At 38.6% G+C, this 18,884-nt stretch overlaps 2 protein-coding genes and 1 long non-coding RNA gene across 3 annotated transcripts in view; 2 read left to right on the top strand and 1 right to left on the bottom strand.

Annotated features, from left to right (window-relative positions):
• The first annotated feature begins 1,458 nt into the window (after positions 1 to 1,458).
• Positions 1,459 to 6,417, top strand: cd28 (CD28 molecule). Its single transcript, XM_088082807.1, has 5 exons — positions 1,459 to 1,647; positions 2,912 to 3,162; positions 4,142 to 4,298; positions 4,409 to 4,572; positions 5,411 to 6,417. Exons 1-5 carry the CDS (start codon positions 1,575 to 1,577, stop codon positions 5,495 to 5,497), a joined length of 732 nt encoding a protein of 243 aa, XP_087938933.1. The 5' UTR covers positions 1,459 to 1,574; the 3' UTR covers positions 5,498 to 6,417.
• Positions 6,418 to 11,405: 4,988 nt separating this feature from the next.
• Positions 11,406 to 17,604, top strand: LOC121965779 (uncharacterized). The gene is made up of 5 exons (XM_088083681.1): positions 11,406 to 11,703; positions 12,573 to 12,693; positions 13,744 to 13,943; positions 15,367 to 15,536; positions 16,668 to 17,604. Exons 1-5 carry the CDS (start codon positions 11,640 to 11,642, stop codon positions 16,758 to 16,760), a joined length of 648 nt encoding a protein of 215 aa, XP_087939807.1. The 5' UTR covers positions 11,406 to 11,639; the 3' UTR covers positions 16,761 to 17,604.
• Positions 17,605 to 18,026: 422 nt separating this feature from the next.
• The window catches only part of LOC148188582 (uncharacterized), a 39,112-nt gene continuing 38,254 nt past the window's right edge, over positions 18,027 to 18,884 (bottom strand). The window contains exon 4 of the long non-coding RNA XR_015777719.1: positions 18,027 to 18,152. This is a non-coding gene — a long non-coding RNA (uncharacterized LOC148188582). The remainder of the gene's footprint in view (positions 18,153 to 18,884) is intronic.

Genomic DNA, 18,884 nt, shown 5'->3' with positions numbered 1-18,884 from the left:
AGGCTGACATGTAACCACTCAGGGCATTTTAGCACTGTCAGTTTACTTGGGAGCAGTCAGATACTTCTCAGTCAACTGATATTGCTTCAAGTCAGCGTACTTTTGTTTTGGTCCCCAGATTTTTTCCATTAAGTGAGCGCTTGACTTTCATGCTACTCTAAACTCTAAAAGTATAGTTTAAAAAATGAAATTAAAATTTGTCCCTAAATCCTGTTCCATCTTTTGGAGTCAAAGGAGGAGTTTTCAGTGGCTCTTGAACTTGATTGTGCACAAATGCTGAGTGGATACATTGCAGCTAGTTTCAGTGATGCTGGCTGCAGCGCTCTCTAGTCACATACACACAAAAACATGTGAAAATAGACTAAAAAACATCTGCTATCTTTAAAAAAGAGCAACATAGGCTGTGAAATATTTACTATCTTTCCTCGAGTGTAATGCATTCTTCAGTCAGAGTAAGTGATCGCAGTTAAGCAGCAGCAGCAGTTTCTATTGTACATCCCACTCAAAGCATGACGCAATCACTCTGCTCTTTGCACCTTTTCTCTTCTCACGATAAGAGAACATCCTATTTTGCTCCATTGTGAATGTGGCAGAGGCTGCCCCTCATTTGCACATTGTTAAGTCAGTAACAAGGAAGTCATACTGATTCAGGATTTGCTCAACTAAGCGCTAACTTAAGGAGAGACTCATGTATCTGAGCTGAAAATGTTTTGACTTGAGAACAAAACTCTTCAGATATCCTCCTGACTCCCTTAAACAGAGTGATTTTTTTGCCTAAAATAAACAACTCCAAAGTGAAATCATCAGAAGATTTCAGTTTAAAGTGATGTTGTGGTACAATCGTCAGTTTAAGGCAGATGGAAATTGATGTATCATTAAATTTGAAGGCAGAATACAGGAATCAGGATTACATTAAACTCTGATAGCACCATCATTTTAATCTTGCATGGGAATATTCATAGAGATTCAGTAGTTTGATCAAAAGGAATTCAAACTAAATATCAATCTGCAAAAGTTTCCACATGAACAAGTCGATTAACTTTCAATACGAAACTTTCCACAAGCGCTAACTGCAAAAAAGTTGAGCACAGTAATTTTGTTTCCGAGGCATATTAACCTACTTAAAGAACATTTTTAATTTAAATGGGCATCAAGTTTAGACAAGTTTTTGTTTTCTTTTATGATTTTCATCATCGGAATAAATTGTATTGTGTATTGTGGCTTTGTACATACACAGTAATAAATTGTTAGTGTTTTTTTCTGTTTTTTCTTTTTCTTTTTTGAGAAAAAGAAGAAGAACTACACACTAAAAATCACTGAATTAAGCTCTTCTCTAGCTTTTTGCAGAACCACAGCCAGTTCAACTCGTCGTGTCTTTACCGGCAAAACATCATCATCATTTCCTGTGGAAGGCGGTTTCCATGACAGTGGATGGAAATGCACGACTATAAAGGTAAGTTTCACTGTTTTTGCTGTCTTTTAAGTAAATTTGCTCAGTGTGAGGGTGTGTGCTCGACAGACCTTTGTGAATATTTTTAAGTGTCTTGTTGTGTGACTGTGTGAGATACTGTAGGATGTTCCTGACTCACTGTGTGATGGCATGGATCCAGCTGACAGTCCTCAGCTTCTGCCTGCCTGTGTACAGCGGTGAGTGTAAACAGACTTTTACTGATGTGATGATTGTGATGTTGTGTTTATGGACTGGTAACGCTTTTTCCATCAGATGACAAAAGATACACCGTAAAATTTGACAAGTTGATCTTATGCAAGTTAAACTTTGGAAATGATTGCCATGAAAAAGTTAAGTAAGCATAACTACTTTGTCTCTAATTGTTAAGTTTGCTTGAAACTTAGCTATATTAACTTAAGTATGATGTAATTCCACTTTCATTTTTAGTATGCAACATTACCTTGTACTTAATTTGATCATTACAAAGAGGATTTTACCAATGATGAAGTTTGGAGATACGAGTGTTTAAGAAAATACAAATATGACTGACTAGTTTGCAACATGAAGCACAGTAAAAATGATTCACTGAAGTTGCTACAACTTAGAAAGATTGATTTAATTAAACTTGACATTTTTAAGTTGCAACAACTTCACAAAATTGAGTAAATATAACTAAATTTTAAGTAAACTTAACACTTAGATAGAACGCAAACATAATGGTTTTAGCCAGTCGGAGATGGTCTGAAATGATCCCGGCCCAGTTCTTGCTGGTCTTTGATGGTTTAGCTGGGTGGGCCACCAGCCGGACATGCTGGTGTGACCACCCTGTCAAGCTGCAAACATTTATCTTTGTGCATATCCAGTGACAGCAGACTTAATGGATTTATGCCCTTTGCTTTTCATACTTCGCCCTCATGACACGGGTATTTCTCCACACCTGAGGACATGGATTTGGTTTCAGTGTTCAATGTTTATCCATTGAAGTTCCTGCTAGAGTGACCATCACAAGCTGGTATGGCCAGCTAAAATATCAGAATTCATGCAAAAACATACCTTCAGCTGGTCAAAAAAGCTGGTCAAGCAGATTTTAAGAGCAATACTTCAATGTATTTACATTTTTCAAAGCAATCGGCATCCAAACATATTTTAAGTAAATCAACTCATGTTACAGTGTACGTGTTTAAGAGACTGTTTTTTTAATCTATTTTTCTTCACTTGACCTCTTCAGGTAACTAAAACCTCCATGTCTAATTCTCAGCCAAACAATCAATTTAAGATGAACTGACGTCAGCCACAGCCTGATTAAAACTGAATACACAGCTCACACCACTGTGAGTTTGAGCTGAAAGGCAGAGCGAATCACAATCAGAAAAACCCCCGCATCAGCAACTTTAAATCAGGCAAAAGACCAAACAGTCCATTTCCTAAATGTCCCCAATCAACTTTTCCTTTTTCTGCCAGCTGTGAAGGTGATCCAGCCCTATAAAGTGGTCAGCAGTGACGGGACGGCAAAGGTCCAGTGCTCCGTCCAACCCCGACCCTCCTACAACCAGATTCAAGCCTCCTCCGACCAAACCCAGCACTACCCCTACCCTGACCCCGAGGAGCTCCGTGTGACCCTGCTGAGAGGCCTCTACAGCACCCAGGAACTCTGCTCGTCCACACTCAACTCCACAGAGCAGACAGAGACAGATGTGCGGAAAGAGGGAGAAGTAAGTCCAAAATCCAGAGTAATGTTTTTAACATTGAAAAATCTGAAATGGTGTTTTTTATCAATCAGCTTCCTACAAAAAGAGGCAGGGATCATCCCAGAATATTAACAACAGACACATAAGGATACAGCGTAATATATAGACTCGGAAGTCAACTGGCAATATGTGATGACTTGGGATGAGGACTTTGCATCCTGACTATGCGCCCTGAACACACCCTAAATGCACTTGCACCATGCACTTCAGACCATGTATTATAGATCAATTAATCCTTTAAACCCTGAGCAAATTGGCTGGATTTCTTTCAAAAAATGGGGCGAGGGATATAAACAACTTAAGAAATGGCCCAAAGATTAGCAAGAAATTAGTAAAAAGTTACAAGAAAATTACCCGAAAATAAGATAAAAAGAAAAAATTATAAAACAAAAAGACCTTAAAAAGAGGGTTAAATTTTTTTTTTTCTGTAGCACAATATATATATATATATATATATATATATATATATATATATATATATATATAAACTGTACTTTTTTAGACATTATTCCCTAATCTTTTTGATCAAATTAAATCACCCCCCAGCTTCATCACCATGTACTATTTTTTTGCAATTTGTGGGACATTTCTTGCCATGTTGCTCATTGCTTCCTGATGTTTTTAAAAGAAAACAAACCAATTTCTTCATATTTAAGAGATTGAAAAGCTTGTGAAAGGAGTCTGAATGCAGCACAACAAAACTGATCTTGGGCCTCATGTCTTTAAACAATTTGGGCTACTACATTCCCAAAAAATCCCAAAATAAATGATCTATTTTATGTCACATCCTGCACATGGATGAGGTCATTTATGAGCACCAAAGAGTTCCTGTTTTGGTTCTTTTACTCGTGTCTTTGGTCGTCATGACAAACTTCATATGTCATGATTCCAGTTAAAAAGACTGTTTTCTGTTGGAGTCTGACTCAGGTGTGATGTGGTTTAGGTGCAGTGCTCTGCTCAGGTGAGGGAGGGCGCCGTGGAGGTGACGGTGTCCGGACTAAACGCCACACACACGGATATATATCGCTGTGAGATCGAGGTCTTCTACCCACCACCGTACCTGCGGCTCACCGGAAACGGCACACTCATTCATGTCTTAGGTGAGACGCCCACACGTGACCAGCAGACACTCACGTGCACAGTCACCCGCTGAGCCGACACATCTTTCGTCTCACTTTCAGTTTTACTAATTCATTTTCTTTGTCCACAGGGAGCTCAGACTGTCCTCTGCTTGGGGCTCAGAGACAGACTGCACACCAAGGTGATGGAGGAGAGGATGAGGAGCGTGATGAGAGGAACGCACCAGTCAGTGTTCCTGTGGTTGTACTGGTCATACTGGTCATGTTTGTCCTCTTCATCATTATCTACTTCCAGGTCAGAGCATTAATAATTGAATGTTGTTATTATAGATTGTTGCTGTTATTGAGTCACTAAGTAGATGATTTTTGACTTTTTTGACCCACCAGTGACATGTAACTTAACTTGGACTTGAGTGTTTTGACTTGAAAATACCTTCCTTCACCCCTAAAGACTGGACTAAATATACTCGTTGTTGTTTGCCACCGCGCTCCAGTCAACTGGAGTTTACATCCATGTGTGTGAAAACATGGACGCTTCACACACAGAAGATCTATAAAATCAAGCACAGTTTCAAGGTGATTCTTGCAGGGTTCCTAAATTAAAGCCAAAAACATGTTGTATGAGGCACCTTTGACCACCAGATTCTAATCAGCTCATCCTCGAGTCTGCTCAAACATTTGTGCCAAATTTGTAGAAATTTCCTCAAGGTGTTCTTGAGATATGGGACAGACAAGGTCACAGTGACCTTAAACCCTGACCTATGACCACCAAAATCTCAACAGTTCATCGTTGAGTCCCTCAAGGCGTTCTTGAGACATCGTGTTCACAAAAAAGGGCCAGAAGTACAGATGGACAACGCAAAAACATCACACACCTCCAGCCTCAGCTGTCCCCGACACGAGGTCATAAAAACCAACAACCATTATTCTGTTCCTTAAACTGCATTACTTGGTCTGGAATGTAAAGACTTGAGCCTTTTTTGAGACTTGCAAAGCAATGACTTGTTCACACCTCTAGTTATTGTTGTGATCTTTTTAGCAATAGTATCACAGGTATTTGCAGCACGATCGATATGTCTTCAGTAGTTACAATTAGTTGTTTTTCTTAAAATCTGTATTTTTTCCATTTGCAGACTGTTCAGTGTCAACAAGGGAGGCGGGAGGCTGCCAGAGCAGGGCTTTTTGTGCCTCACAAGGCGAATGCCGCATTTTCATGTTGAAAATTTGCATGAAAAACAATCATGGGCCCATCATGTCCAACGCTGCACCATATCGGCCCAGAGGTATTGGAGTACCATTGATTTTAAATGGAAGGTTACTTGGAAATATGGTCATTATAGACCTTTTATTTTACACCACAGCTTTAGAAAAACACCTAACTGACATTTTTGGTGTCTGTGCATGCTTTACTTTTTTTAAAAGTAAATTATAATGTTTACATTTTTGTAGACGCAACTTATGAGGGGCACTTGTAGGTCCTCCACTAACTGCAGCTAAGAAGGCTTGTATGGCTAATACTGTGCACAAACTTGTTTCATTCAAAACTCAGCACTTTAAAATTCCTTTAAAAAAATGTAAAAAAAAATAAATGTTGGAACAACTTCATTTTATGAGTAATTAACAGAAAACGTGTGTTCAAAAATATGGCAATAAATAACACTTTGGAATTTTTTTCAGATAATGTGGTTGGGAAAAAATAACTTGTATGGGTTATCAACTTAGAAATGTGTGTTTATAATTATGGTAATTAAGCATTTAACTACCATATTTATAAACACATATTTTTAAATGATTCCTCGTAAAAATCAAGCTTTTCACATAATTTAAAAGGAATAATAATTAGCTGTTACGTACTGTTGGCATAATTATGAACACACGTTTGTAGGTTGATAACTAGTAAAAATTAAATATGTCCAACACATTTTTCGACATTTAAAAGGAATTTTAAAGTGTTATTGTGGCAAAACGCTCCAGCTGAGAAAATGCAATGCTTTGAGTCATTATGGTGCATTAACAGCTATCAAACTTATTTGCCTATGAGTGTATTGATACCTGATGTCAGTATATTTTGTTGCCATTGCAATGTTCAGCAAATATTCACGTTGGATGTTTCCTCAAAATAAAGTTTCTTAACTTTAAATTGCAGATTTGTGAAGTTTGAATACAAGTATATCATCTTATACATCACCCAAGTGTACAAAGTCACAACATGAGGAAAGACAAAGAGGTTTAAATTTGACTGTGGCACTTAAAGAAATTATTTAGGGGTTTATTTTTAGATCTGAAGTTGTGGATCCACAATGAGAACCGCTCAGTTAACATATTGGACCTTATAAGCTTGATTTCTATTTTGCTGCCAAAGCATTGGCGTACTGAAGACCAAACAAAAGCAGTTTTCTAACAAATACACTACACAGACAAGCAGCAGACAACTATAATCCAAGTAATTAATAGTTTATTAAACAGGTTGATATTATTGATTCTGTTCATGTAAGAAACATGCATTTTCCATTTTTTCCTTTTCCTTTTTTGCTCCCATTTTTCATAGGTTTGAGGTCCCAGTATGTAAGATTTAGGGGGATTTAGTGCCATCTAGTGGTGAAGATTGCAACCAGGTTTTGGAAAATAGCACCAGCCATCAGCCAAATGCTGGTAAATTATGCAAGTGTCTGAGTGGCTGGTAGATTTTGGAGTGCACAAGCAAAAGTGGCAGGTGGACAAAAAAGGTGATGGCAATGGACAACTTGGCATGAAATGTCCTGTAAATTGCATGAAATTGGTAGAAGATGACAAGAAAATTATCTGAAAATTAGAGAGAGAGAGAAAGAAAATAATTTGTAAATTAATTTTAAAAAATGAATATATATATATATTTAGAGTTATTATAATTATATCTTCAAAATATATTCTATTGACATTTATTTCTTTAGCATATTTTCAGGTCATATCCTGTTTTTTTTCTGCACTAATTTCCAGGTAATTTTCTAATGGGTATAAGTTTTAATTAATTTTTTTGGTCATTTCTTGTTGAGTTGCTCATTGCCTTCTTTCCATGTTCTTGAAAAAAGAAAATCAAGCCAGTTTGCTCCGGTTTCAAAAATTTAAACTTGCAGTGCACACAGCTCTCACCTCGCACGTCCCAAGCAAACATGGAGGAGACTGAGAAGAAATGGCGGTGGCCAGCAGTGCGGTTCTAACAGCAGCAACAGTGTCAATAACTTCAGCAATTCTCACTCTTCAACGCAGTGATATAAGTTTTGCAGTAGCATTTTTGGCTTTGCATGCACATTTGAAGGCCACCGCTTGTCTACATTATCAAACAAAGGGCATTACAGTTGTCTGCAGCCTGTTTGAGGTAAAAGTTTTGAGCCACTTCCTCAGAATCAGCTTGACATTTAAAACATTTAATATCTGATGTGTTGCCCTAGTTATGTTGCTGACATGACTTTCAGGTGCGTGACTTGCTTTCTGCTCTACAGCCACAAGTATGTCACTTTTGGGGTTGGGTTGTGCTTAACAAGGACATTTTTGTAGGACAAGTTGTTTGACCACGTTGGAGAGTTGACAATTGTTTTGAACAGCCACACTTGAAGTCAGAATGACAAAACGGCTGTCATAGATACGGGAGAAATGCAATATTGTTTAAATATGAGGATAACAGAGCACATTTTCCAGACGGCCTCTTTTGGAAGACATTCACAGCATCAGATCATCACAAGAAGTGACAGAAAGAGCCACAGAGTCCAAACCCAGTCTCACCTCCATTCACCTGGCTGATCACGGCTTAAAGTAGGTGTGAACAACACACTCTCATCCCGAAGCCTCATTCCAACTGTGCAAAAAACCCGCAAACATCTGGCTTTTTAATTCAATAGGAAAGTGTACAATCGGGATTAACTCAGTTCATATGATTCTGCAGTAGTTCCAGGTATTTCAGGCTTCCAGCTCTGATTGGCTTTGATCGAAATAAAACACACACGCTTATTTCAGCTGCAATGACACACAGCCACTAATTACAGTCCATCCCCTCCTAAACAGCGCTGAAAGGTCAGTCCTTGTTAGTCTGAGTTTGAAAGAGAGACTGAATAAGTTAAAGATATATAAAGATGAGAAACAACTATAAAGTTTTCACAGACATCTGTCCATGCTCCTTCCTATTTACCTGCTCTCCTGCCTGTCCATGATGTCAAACAGACACACCAAAATAACACCCCCACGCACACACAAACACACAGAAAGACATGCTTGTCTGCTGTGTACACAACTCTGTAGCAGTCTATACCCTAGTTTTAGCAAATTTACCAGTGTTTGAACACAAGCACGTGATGGAAATACACTGTAAGTGGTTATGTTTAGACAATGGAAGCAAAACCAACGCTGGGATGCCAAAAAAGCACATGCTGGTACGGATGGTTAGGATTAGAGGAAGAGACACATGGTTAGGTGTAGAATACCCCCCATCACATTCAGACTCACATGAAAGTCTGGGGTTTGTTGGACCAGGTGCCGTCCACCCACATTCTCAGCTGATGCTGTCCAGCGGCGCATTATGCAGACACAGAAGGTGGTTTTTGGTGTCGAGATCTTATGCTGAAAGCACTGATAAAGCAGCTGTATTTGAACACCACAACAAAAAACCTCACTGACTTTGCATTGGCACTGTTTTGTATTGCATTGACTTTGTGTCCATTTTACATTCTTGTACGAGACGGAGCACAACTGTGCTTTGTGCTACATGCAAGCATAAGCATGCTAACATGCTCACAATTACGATATTAACCAGGTAAGCAGGTGAGCTTACCATGCTTGTTAACATGCAAACATTTGCTGATTAGCAGCAGACATAAATGACTGCTTTTATTTGGAGCTTATCCAAAACCATGTTTAAATCTTATGGTGGCACAAGAGGAAAAGTCATGGGATCACCAAAGTTAGCATATGTCATCCACTGGGGATAATTAATGTCTGTACAAAACGTCATCAGCGGTGGACTTTTCTACACTGACTAATACAAAGAAGCAAGATTACAAACAAGAGGACTTTGCTGTGAGGTCAAAAAAAAAAACAAAAGAGAAGAAACGGTGTTATAAGCAGACTGACAGTGAACAGTTTTTATCTAATCTTTTCACAAAGGAGGAGCAGACCTCAGACGAACCAATCACAGGGCAGATTCCAGGCTTCTAATGCTGATTGTGTCTGTGGTTTTGATTTGTCTCGCTCACACACACACACGCACAGAGATTTCACAGAACTCAGAATAACAGGATGTGGACTCACACTGCTGACTCCAATTACACCAGATCACATCATTTTCTTTCAGAGGACATTTCATGTTGATAAAAATTAATGGACAGACACATGCAGCTCTAGCAGAGATAACAGCAACCGGCTACATAAAGCAAATTCACTTTGGGTCAAATGAGCTTCAACAACATGAAAAAACGTATGTCTACTTTGCCAAAACAAGTGCAATTTAAAAACAAACATTTTAAAGATCTACCAGAACGATTTCTATCAATCTCACTGCTGATTAGATACAACTCTGACACTCCCACCAAACACTGAAAAAAACACACCACAAAACCAGTTTTAAGGAAACATGTCGTTCAGTCTGGAAACTTTGGCAAAACGGTGCACAGGGTTTTGAGATTGATCGTGTCCCTGGACTGACTTTATAACCATCAACATTTTACGAAATGGCAAATTTGTAAATTAACATTTTCCCATTATGTCTACAGAAAAATGGACCTGGTTGGCATTATATTTTTTTCACAGCATTTGCAGTTGAAAAATCCGTGATTTTTAAAGTTAATTTCTGGGTGATCAGGTTGTATGGGGCGTGTAGAGGATGCGACATAAGGCTGAACCACACGCGGTCAATTCCAGGTCTATTTGGGGATTTACAGAAGGAAGCTGCGTACAACGTTTTTTAAATGAAGACAAAACATTTGGATGTACATTTCCTCAGTTTTTTGAATATTTTTTTGACACCTTAGACTTGATTAGGGCTGTAATTAAATGAAATCAAAGTCAAATCAAAGTTAATCTTTCGGTTTATTAAAACATCAGAAAACAGTCAAAAAAAAAAAAGTTTTCACATTACTTGTTTTATCTGAGCTTCAGTCTAAAATCAAAAAATGTGAAATCTCCAATAATTCTCCAGCAAGTTGTCAATTTTAGAAACTATTACATATCTGCCCTTTTTGTTTTCAGAAATGACCAACATTATGAATCGTTTATCAAAATAGATTATGATTGATTATTTTGTCAATTGACTAGTCAATTTATTTTCTTTACATATCTAGCATGGACAATGTTTTTGTTTGTCTTTTTTGGTCGATGGCAACTTTATTTATGTTTTCAAGAAAATAATCATTCGACATGTGAATACATGTATATACCTGAATGTCATTTACACAGATGCCAACCCACACCCTCATATCCAGGTTTAACCAGAGTAACCAAAAAATAAAATAAAATAAATAATAATAATAATAATAATAGTGAATAAACACATAAACCAAACAAATAGAGAAGACCAGTCTCAGCTTGTGCATGTTCGGTACATAAGTGAACTAATTCATAAAACAGCTACAAATTGTTTAAATGGCAAGGTTTTAAAATAGGTAAGGAAAGGCAACCGGGTTTTAAATGATGTAATATATTTAGTGTGATCATGGGTGGAGAATGGCACAAAGGGCCCCTTCACCTCTCCTACAAAGGAGAAAGACACACAGACTTTGCGGTGGTTTTATGTCTCTCTGTGGTTTTGTGTCTCTTTTTGATCATGTCGAGTCTCTTCTGTTGTATGGTAGTTTGTCATTTTGCGAGTGACACTTTGGGCCCATATGACCTGTTCAGTAATCTATCCATGACTGGGGTTAGAGTAAGGAAGTGTATTGTAAGTCAGGATTCATTTAAGTCAGGGTTCATTAAAGTCAGCCACCAAAAAAAAGACCCCTAATGCGCCCGTAATTTGTAAATTCTAGCATTTTCTACTAAAGTACACAGACATATATATTTCCTTCTGTACCGGAATGGGTGCTATTTCCTGTTGGTCTGTAAACAGAAGATCGCAGTTTCTTTTGTATAATGACAGTTAGCTACAGGAAAGAGTTACACCCACAGAAACAACGCACAAAGACAACACTTTGACTGAGAAGTCAGTCTGGAGTCATCACCATAGAAACACAGAAATTGGTTAACTCAGCATCAAGGCCAACCTCACAAACCATCTTTTTCCTGTTTAATAAAGAGCTCGGCATAACACTGAGCCGTTTGTTGTGTTGGCTGGTGTTTTTGTTCAGCGATCGGTTTGTATCCACTGTTCATCACAGAGCGAAGAGGAGCAGGGAGGCAGAGATGAGAGCTTACAGCTTCAACACCTTCATCATTTTTCTGAGCTTCAACCTCCAATCAAGCCATGGTAAGACTCTCCACTTCAGCATCTACTGACTACAGGGATTCACATAGTTATTCATTTTATTTTAAACTTTAAACTTTTTTTCCAAAGAAATTTCAACCATTGCTTTCCACAAGTTTTTTCCTTTTACTCTTAAACATCAGGATGGACAGTTTTCTCGTGCTGCGCTCCGGTGCCTAAACTAGCGTTTAAACCTCTGACACTTCAGAAAATTGGTCTGATTTCTCTCCAAAGCATGAGAAAAATCGTAAAAAGCAACTTGGTAAGAAACTGTCCACAAATTGCAAAACAAATCTATAGAAGGTGACAAAAAGTGGCCTAAAATATTATAAGACATGATCAAAAAACTAGGGAAAAATGAATTTTTATACAAATTTAAAAAAAAAAAATATACAAATTTTCATATAATTTTAATATAATATTTTACTAATTTATGTTTAATGGGTTTTTTTTGCATTTTTGTTGCTTTTTTCAGAATTGAAAAAACAACTTTTAAAAAAATTCTTGCTAATTTTCAGGTAATTTTCTTATAACTTATTACTACTTTCTTTCTCTATTTTTGTCTGATTTTGAGGTACTTTTATAAACTTTTACTCATTTCTTGCTAAGTTTTGGGCCAAGTTCCTCATCGCCCTCTACATGTTGAAACAAATCAAGCCATTTTGCTTGGGTTTAAACAGGCTGAGATGCTTCTACATTTGTTATTGTTCATCTTCTGTATTTCAGACACACAGCAGCTGCACTCAAAAAAGACGTGCTGACTGAAAACATTAACTTTTAAATGAAACTGAAACATTTTTCTGAAAATGAACAAACAAAAGTCGTGTGATCAAAGGGGATACGCTTGATGCTGGATCTTTGTAATTCATCAGGTTTTGAGGTCATTCAGCCGCAGAGTCAGGCTGTGAACCCAGACGGGTCGGCTTCGATCAGCTGTGAACACACCGCAAACGTTGCCTCTGTCGAAGATGTTCGACTCAACGCCATTTCAATGTAAGTATTCTGGTGTCCTGAAATAAGATTCCCCAGTGTTTTATCTTTGTCTGGGTAAAGATAACACCCGCCCTTTTTGCAATACTCTCTTTCATATTTTATATATTTACCATTATATTATATTTTGTTATATATATATATATATATAAATAATATTTTTATTTTATTTATATTTGTACTCTTTAAATGTAGCCCATGGCATCAATTCTTAATTAAAAGCATTAAGGGATGTCATGATCAAGTTGTCTGGCCCCCTGTCCTGATCTGAGTCATTAAATATTAAGTATTTGCTGATAAAGAGTCCATTTTCGATTACTTATATATACCTGGATAGTACAGCTGCACACTTCAAGTACTTTTAACTTATTAAAATAGATTCGATGTATATGCTTGAAAGTCTAATATTAAACAGGTAGATCCAACCAAGCAATCTGATTGGTCCACAAAACATTGAGAATGTGCTCAGATATGCATGATAAGATAAGATGAGATAAGATAAGTTAAGATAAGATAAGCCTTAAATGTCTCCCTTAGAGAGAAGTTTAAGAGACACAAGCAACACGACCACATAGACATACAGTCAGACTACAATTAACACAGTATCCTCCCCAAATCCATACACCCGGTCGAGAGAACACAGGCGACACGCAATCAAACTACAGTTAACACACAGTATGAATCTACACACCTCAAGAGTATTGCCCTGAACCCAGGTGTTGCACAATTGCCCTTAAATGCTAAACAAGATTATTGCACAAATGCCCTACACATAATAATTACACACAAACCCTGCACAGGTCACAGCACACCTGCCTCAACACTAAAAGAATCACTCTGCCATTTCTTCATCACCGTTATTGGAAGGATTGTAAGCGCAGTCAGATTTTCTGAACACCTCGTTTTTTTTCCCACTGAATTCTCCTTCACATCTTTCCTTGACATCATGACATTTTCCATCAAGATCTAGGAAAACTGGTCAAGAAAGGCGAGTATAGCCTAAAAAACTCGGTCTTGGTTGTTGTCTGTTTATGTATACTTGTTTACTCTCAGAAACAAACGTCCGCTCTGCCAGAAGGGAATGAAAGACTGTAAGAACATCACCATGTATCGAGCCAATCCCAAAAAGTGGCTTTTCATCATCCTCAACATCACGCCAGAGGCCATGAGCATGAAATACCAGTGTCAGTTCACGGTGAAAATAGATGATCTAGATTACACCAAGACAGGAGCACCGACCAGCCTACTGCCAGGTACGTTTAACCCTTTGGATGATCCGTAGTGCCTCTACAAATATAAAGCAGTGTATAAATGAAGTCATATACCATTCACATGATTATGTGTATCTCTATTTAGGGCTGGGTGATAAAACAATAACGATATCAACCGCAAAATAACTTTCCCTCGATTGAAATATGAGACGTAATCAATAAAATGTCAATAGAATGCATTCGAGCCATGTTTTGACAGACAACACGAACAGCCAATGATAAAGAATAGCGCCCGGCGAACCAAATGCAGTGAACGACTTTTACTCTAGAAGTGTTTGACAGCCACAGCATTAAACCGCTCCAGCGCGGACATGTCTGACAGCCCACTCCTGTGCGTGGACATGTCCGACAGCTCATTTCCAACAGCCCGCTCCAGCACGCGGATGTGTTCGACGGCACATGTCCGACAGCCCACTTAAGCGCGCAGACATGTCCAACAGCCCGGTCCTGGGTGTGGACATGTCCAACAGCTCATGTATGACAGCCCACTCCAACATCGACATGTCCGACAGCCTGCTCATCGCTCGGACATGTCCAACAGCCCGCTTCAGCGTGCGGACATGCCCGGCAGCTCGCTCTGACTGGAGCAGTTATACAAACTGCCTCTCTCCTGCCAGGTTTTGCGTGCGACCAATATGCACGGAGGTGGCTATTAATAGCGCCCATACCACTGACTCATCACATGTACCTGTAAGCCAGGCATCACCAACTGATGGACCGAAGTCCAGATCGGAACAATATTTTTTAAGGAGTACTGCTGGGTAATTAATCCAAAAATAATCAAAACCATCATCAGAACCTCTAATCGACATAATCTTGCCCATGTTGGGTATTTCGGTTATTTAAAAATTCTGTTAACTCTCTGCCAATTCCCACACATCTGCCGTGCGTCTCACGCTTTTGGGCTCTGTTTCACGCTCTCATGACACAGAGGAAAATCTCACGCCAAAACGCAGCGAGGGCAGAAGTGTTGAACAATCATGTAAATGACTTTGACTCCAGAACAGCTGAGTGTTTGACAGACAAAAAATAATTATGTATAAAAATCAATGTTGCTGCAAATTATCCCAGGACTGTGATCATTTTTTTCATCTTAAAACATGGTGGCATCATCACAAAAACCTGATATTTAAAAGGTTAAAATTCTGAAAATTAATAAATATTTGATATTTATGATTAGGATTGATGCTGGTTAAAAAAAACTCAATGAAAGTAGAAAATCACATTAATGTATAATATTTTTTTAAAGTTTGATTTTGAAAATCTCATTTTGAGCACAGAGCGATAAGAATGTGTGTAATATCAATATTTGTTAAATATTTGTTTTTGATACACATCAGTCCTGAAATATTGTGTAAAACCAGAAAAGTACAAACAGGAAATTGCCTCAACATGTTTTTGTCAGGTCAAAAGGAAGAGCCCTGCGTACATCACACTCTACCTCCTCCTCCTCCTCCTCCTCCTCCTCCTCCTCCTCCTCCTCAGTCTGATAAGCTGAGGTGGATTCTGAGTGGTCTGCTGGCTCTGACGTGCCTGTACAGCTGCATCATCACCTCCTTCTACCTTAGAGAGCGGGTGACTATCTGTCTCTTTTATTTATTGTCTGTCCATCTCACTTTTAACGTCTGCGTATCGGTTTGTTTCGATACATTTCTATAGCTGAGCTGCTCGTGGTGTTGCAGCATGAAAACATTAAAGAGCTGACTCTGATTAATGCCTCAAACTGAATACACAGCTGACAATCACCTCTAACTGGAGACCATTAAGGTCACTTAGTGGGTTTTTCAAACAGAATCATCAAAGCAGAATGAGCTGACCTTCTCCACAGCCACCGTTCACCTCCTACAGTCTACTGCTGCTCATCGAATAGCAGCCATACTCAGTTTGCTTTGTCTGAGGGCCACTTTTGCAAAATGGCAAGAGGCCAGGGGCCATTTATTTATGTGTCACATGATTCTAGAATTTAAGGACATTCCTCAGATTTTAGGGTATTTTTAGGATATTTCAAGGATTTGATGATGTTTCTATGATTGTAGCACAATGCTAGAATTTTAGGACATTTCTAGGATTCTGCAAGGTTTTTAAGCCTTAACGATTTTTTCCAGGATTTTAAGACATTTCTAAGAGTTTTGGATATTTATATGAATTTAGGATGTTAGGATTTTAGTACATTGCAAAGGTTTTGGGACATTTCTTTTTGCACTTTTCTATGATTTCCTAGGATTTTAGGACATTTCTAGGATTTTAGGATGTTTTTAAGACTTTAGGACATAGGTTTGCAATTTTATTTTTTAGGTTAGTGCAATATGGTAAAGAAGCCGTCATTAGAGCCTATTCTCTGTGCAATACCTTATACACTGGGATAGCTGCAATCTCAAATATCAATACTATGACCTCAGTTTCCCACGTTTTGGCACACAAAACTTTATCAGAGCCTGGTTTTAGGGCATACAAAAATTCATTTTTAAACTCTCCCACTTCTACCATTTCCCTGTAAGGTGTAGTTTGTTTTGAACTAAAATAAGCTTTAATTTCCTTTAGCTTCCCCAAATCACTGTCTACATATCAGCTGTAGAGAAACAGTGTTATTTGTCTCTAACATTGCCCACTGGGAATAGAGCCTCTCTCCAACACTGTTGGACGCATGCATTGAGGTAAATATGATTAAGTGAACTCTAAGACACGTGTTCTGTTTCTGTGTTTCAGAGCAGCGACAAGGATCCTAACAGCTCCGTCTATATGGAAATGAGGAAAGCTCCTGTGCAAAAGAATACGACTTTAGACATTTACTGCGGGTAGCAGACTCATCCTCCTTCACCACAGGCCTCATGCTGAATGTAAAGACAGAAAACACTGTGCTTTTCATGCAGCTGGTATTATAGTCTCACTTTTGCACATCTTTTCATTCTAAAATGAGTCGAAAACTGCTGTACTACTGAAGATAAACAGCAGGGAGAGACAAAGACTGTCTGAAGCGACCATGCTGGCTGTTACTGTTCATCCGCCTCTGCTCTTTAAGTTGTATTCAGTGCGGCACCTTGATATTATACAGATATGTATGATGATTTTTTTCTATCAGTGCATCCAACAGCCAAGTTAAAATAAGCTATATGATGCTTCCAGTGAGTGATTTCATGTATATCCTAACAAATTCATCTTTGCAACCGTTTCATATAGTAGCTCTTGGGAGCTGCAGTGGCCCTGCAGGTCACGGTCATCAAACGTCTGACACCCCCATCTGTTTTGTGTAGACAAGCAAACGTCACTTTGTAGCGTGACTGCTGCCAAGGCAGACAATGCATTAAAACTTGAGGAAAAGACAACCAGTAATCAAAGAATAAAACCAAGGGCCCATGTTGGGACTGGGACTACACATGGCAATGTAGGCACTCTGCCAACAAACACACTATTGTTACCACCTATCGCCACAGGTGCCTCTTTGATATTACAACTTTAAATCATGTTCAGTTTGATTTTTATGATTATTTTGTTGGCACAACTTACTTTTTTACTTCACTGTACTGAAAAGTTTCATAGGTAACATAATGTCTACTTTATCTACTTAATCACCTGTTTATGTCAGGGATGCGGGGGATCCTCCCATGGGACTTAAAAAAAAAATTATAAACAAGCTCTTTTTTGATGCTGTTTTATGCACTCTGATGCCTTATGTAGCTTCTGCTGAAAGTTCAATTCGCAGTGAGAATCACTTTATGTCATCCTATCGGCAGATTCGGCCTGAAGGCCTTAAATTTAGTATCACCGGTCTAGAGACAGGATGAGCTAAAAGCAGTACCTGACATTTCATATACAATGAACCGAAGAATAAAATCAACATCAAGGCAGACAACATGGAGCTGTCTGAACATTAACCTGCACAGCGGCTGCAGCCACACACACACACACACACACACACACACACACACTGCACAGATTACAGTGTAGAGCACACATGCATCATTGCCCGGCAGCTCAGTGGCTGCTGACATGATCAGCTGGAGTTGTTTTACTCACCTGTATGAAAGTCACTGTGAGCCGCGTGCACCGCCGAGTCCTCTTCAGCTTCTCCACCGCTTTATTATCAGAGCATGGCGTTAGTGTAACCTGTCCACTCCGTCTCTGTCCCACTATAACCAGTCCACTGGGCCTCTCTGTCCCACAGCGCTCCTCAAAGTTTTCCATCGTGTTGACCTGAGTGCAGACACATCAGGGGACATTGTCAAAAACTGCAGAATGTCCTCACACTCCTCACAGAAAGCAAAAGTTCCTCCCTGAAAACAAAAGTAACCGCCGGTAAATCCAGGTGAGCACCTTAGCATGTTAGCTTCAGTCAGGCTAACGTGCAACATCCAGGTGTGTTTGTTTTGGTCACCTGGCGGTCAGCGGGTGGATTAACCCTTGAACACCTGGATCAGTGTCAGTTTTTTGTGCGCGTTCAGAGGCCTTGCGCGAACATTTAAACGTGGAATCTCACAAAACCTTGTTGTTGTTTTTTTTCAAAAACACACAAAAAAACCTTGTAATAGGCAACTTTGCAAGAAATGTCATGCAATCTGAAATAAACAAATAAATTAGGCTACAAGGTGACAAGAAAATACAATTAAAATTACACACACACACACACACACACACACACACACACACACACACACACACACATTCTGTTTCTGGACATTTTATGTTATACTTTATACTATGTTATACTTTATGTAACATAAGAAATTAGTAGGTTTAGAAAAATATCGAAGAAAAAAATGTCTAGGTAAAAAAAAAAATCAGGAATATCATAAAGTTCACTAATTGCATATTCTAAATTATGTTACAGAAAATGTTTAGAATTTTGAAGCACATTTTTAGGTTATTTCCCTTTTTAATTGTTTTACTTTTACTGCTAATTTTCAGGCAATTTTATTGCACTTTTTT

The sequence above is a fragment of the Plectropomus leopardus genome, chromosome 10 (assembly GCF_026936395.1).
Source record: "Plectropomus leopardus strain MGB_pleo_1.0 chromosome 10, ASM2693639v1, whole genome shotgun sequence".
Taxonomy (NCBI): Eukaryota; Metazoa; Chordata; class Actinopteri; order Perciformes; family Serranidae; genus Plectropomus; species Plectropomus leopardus.
This window is presented reverse-complemented; position numbering and strand designations above follow the sequence as displayed.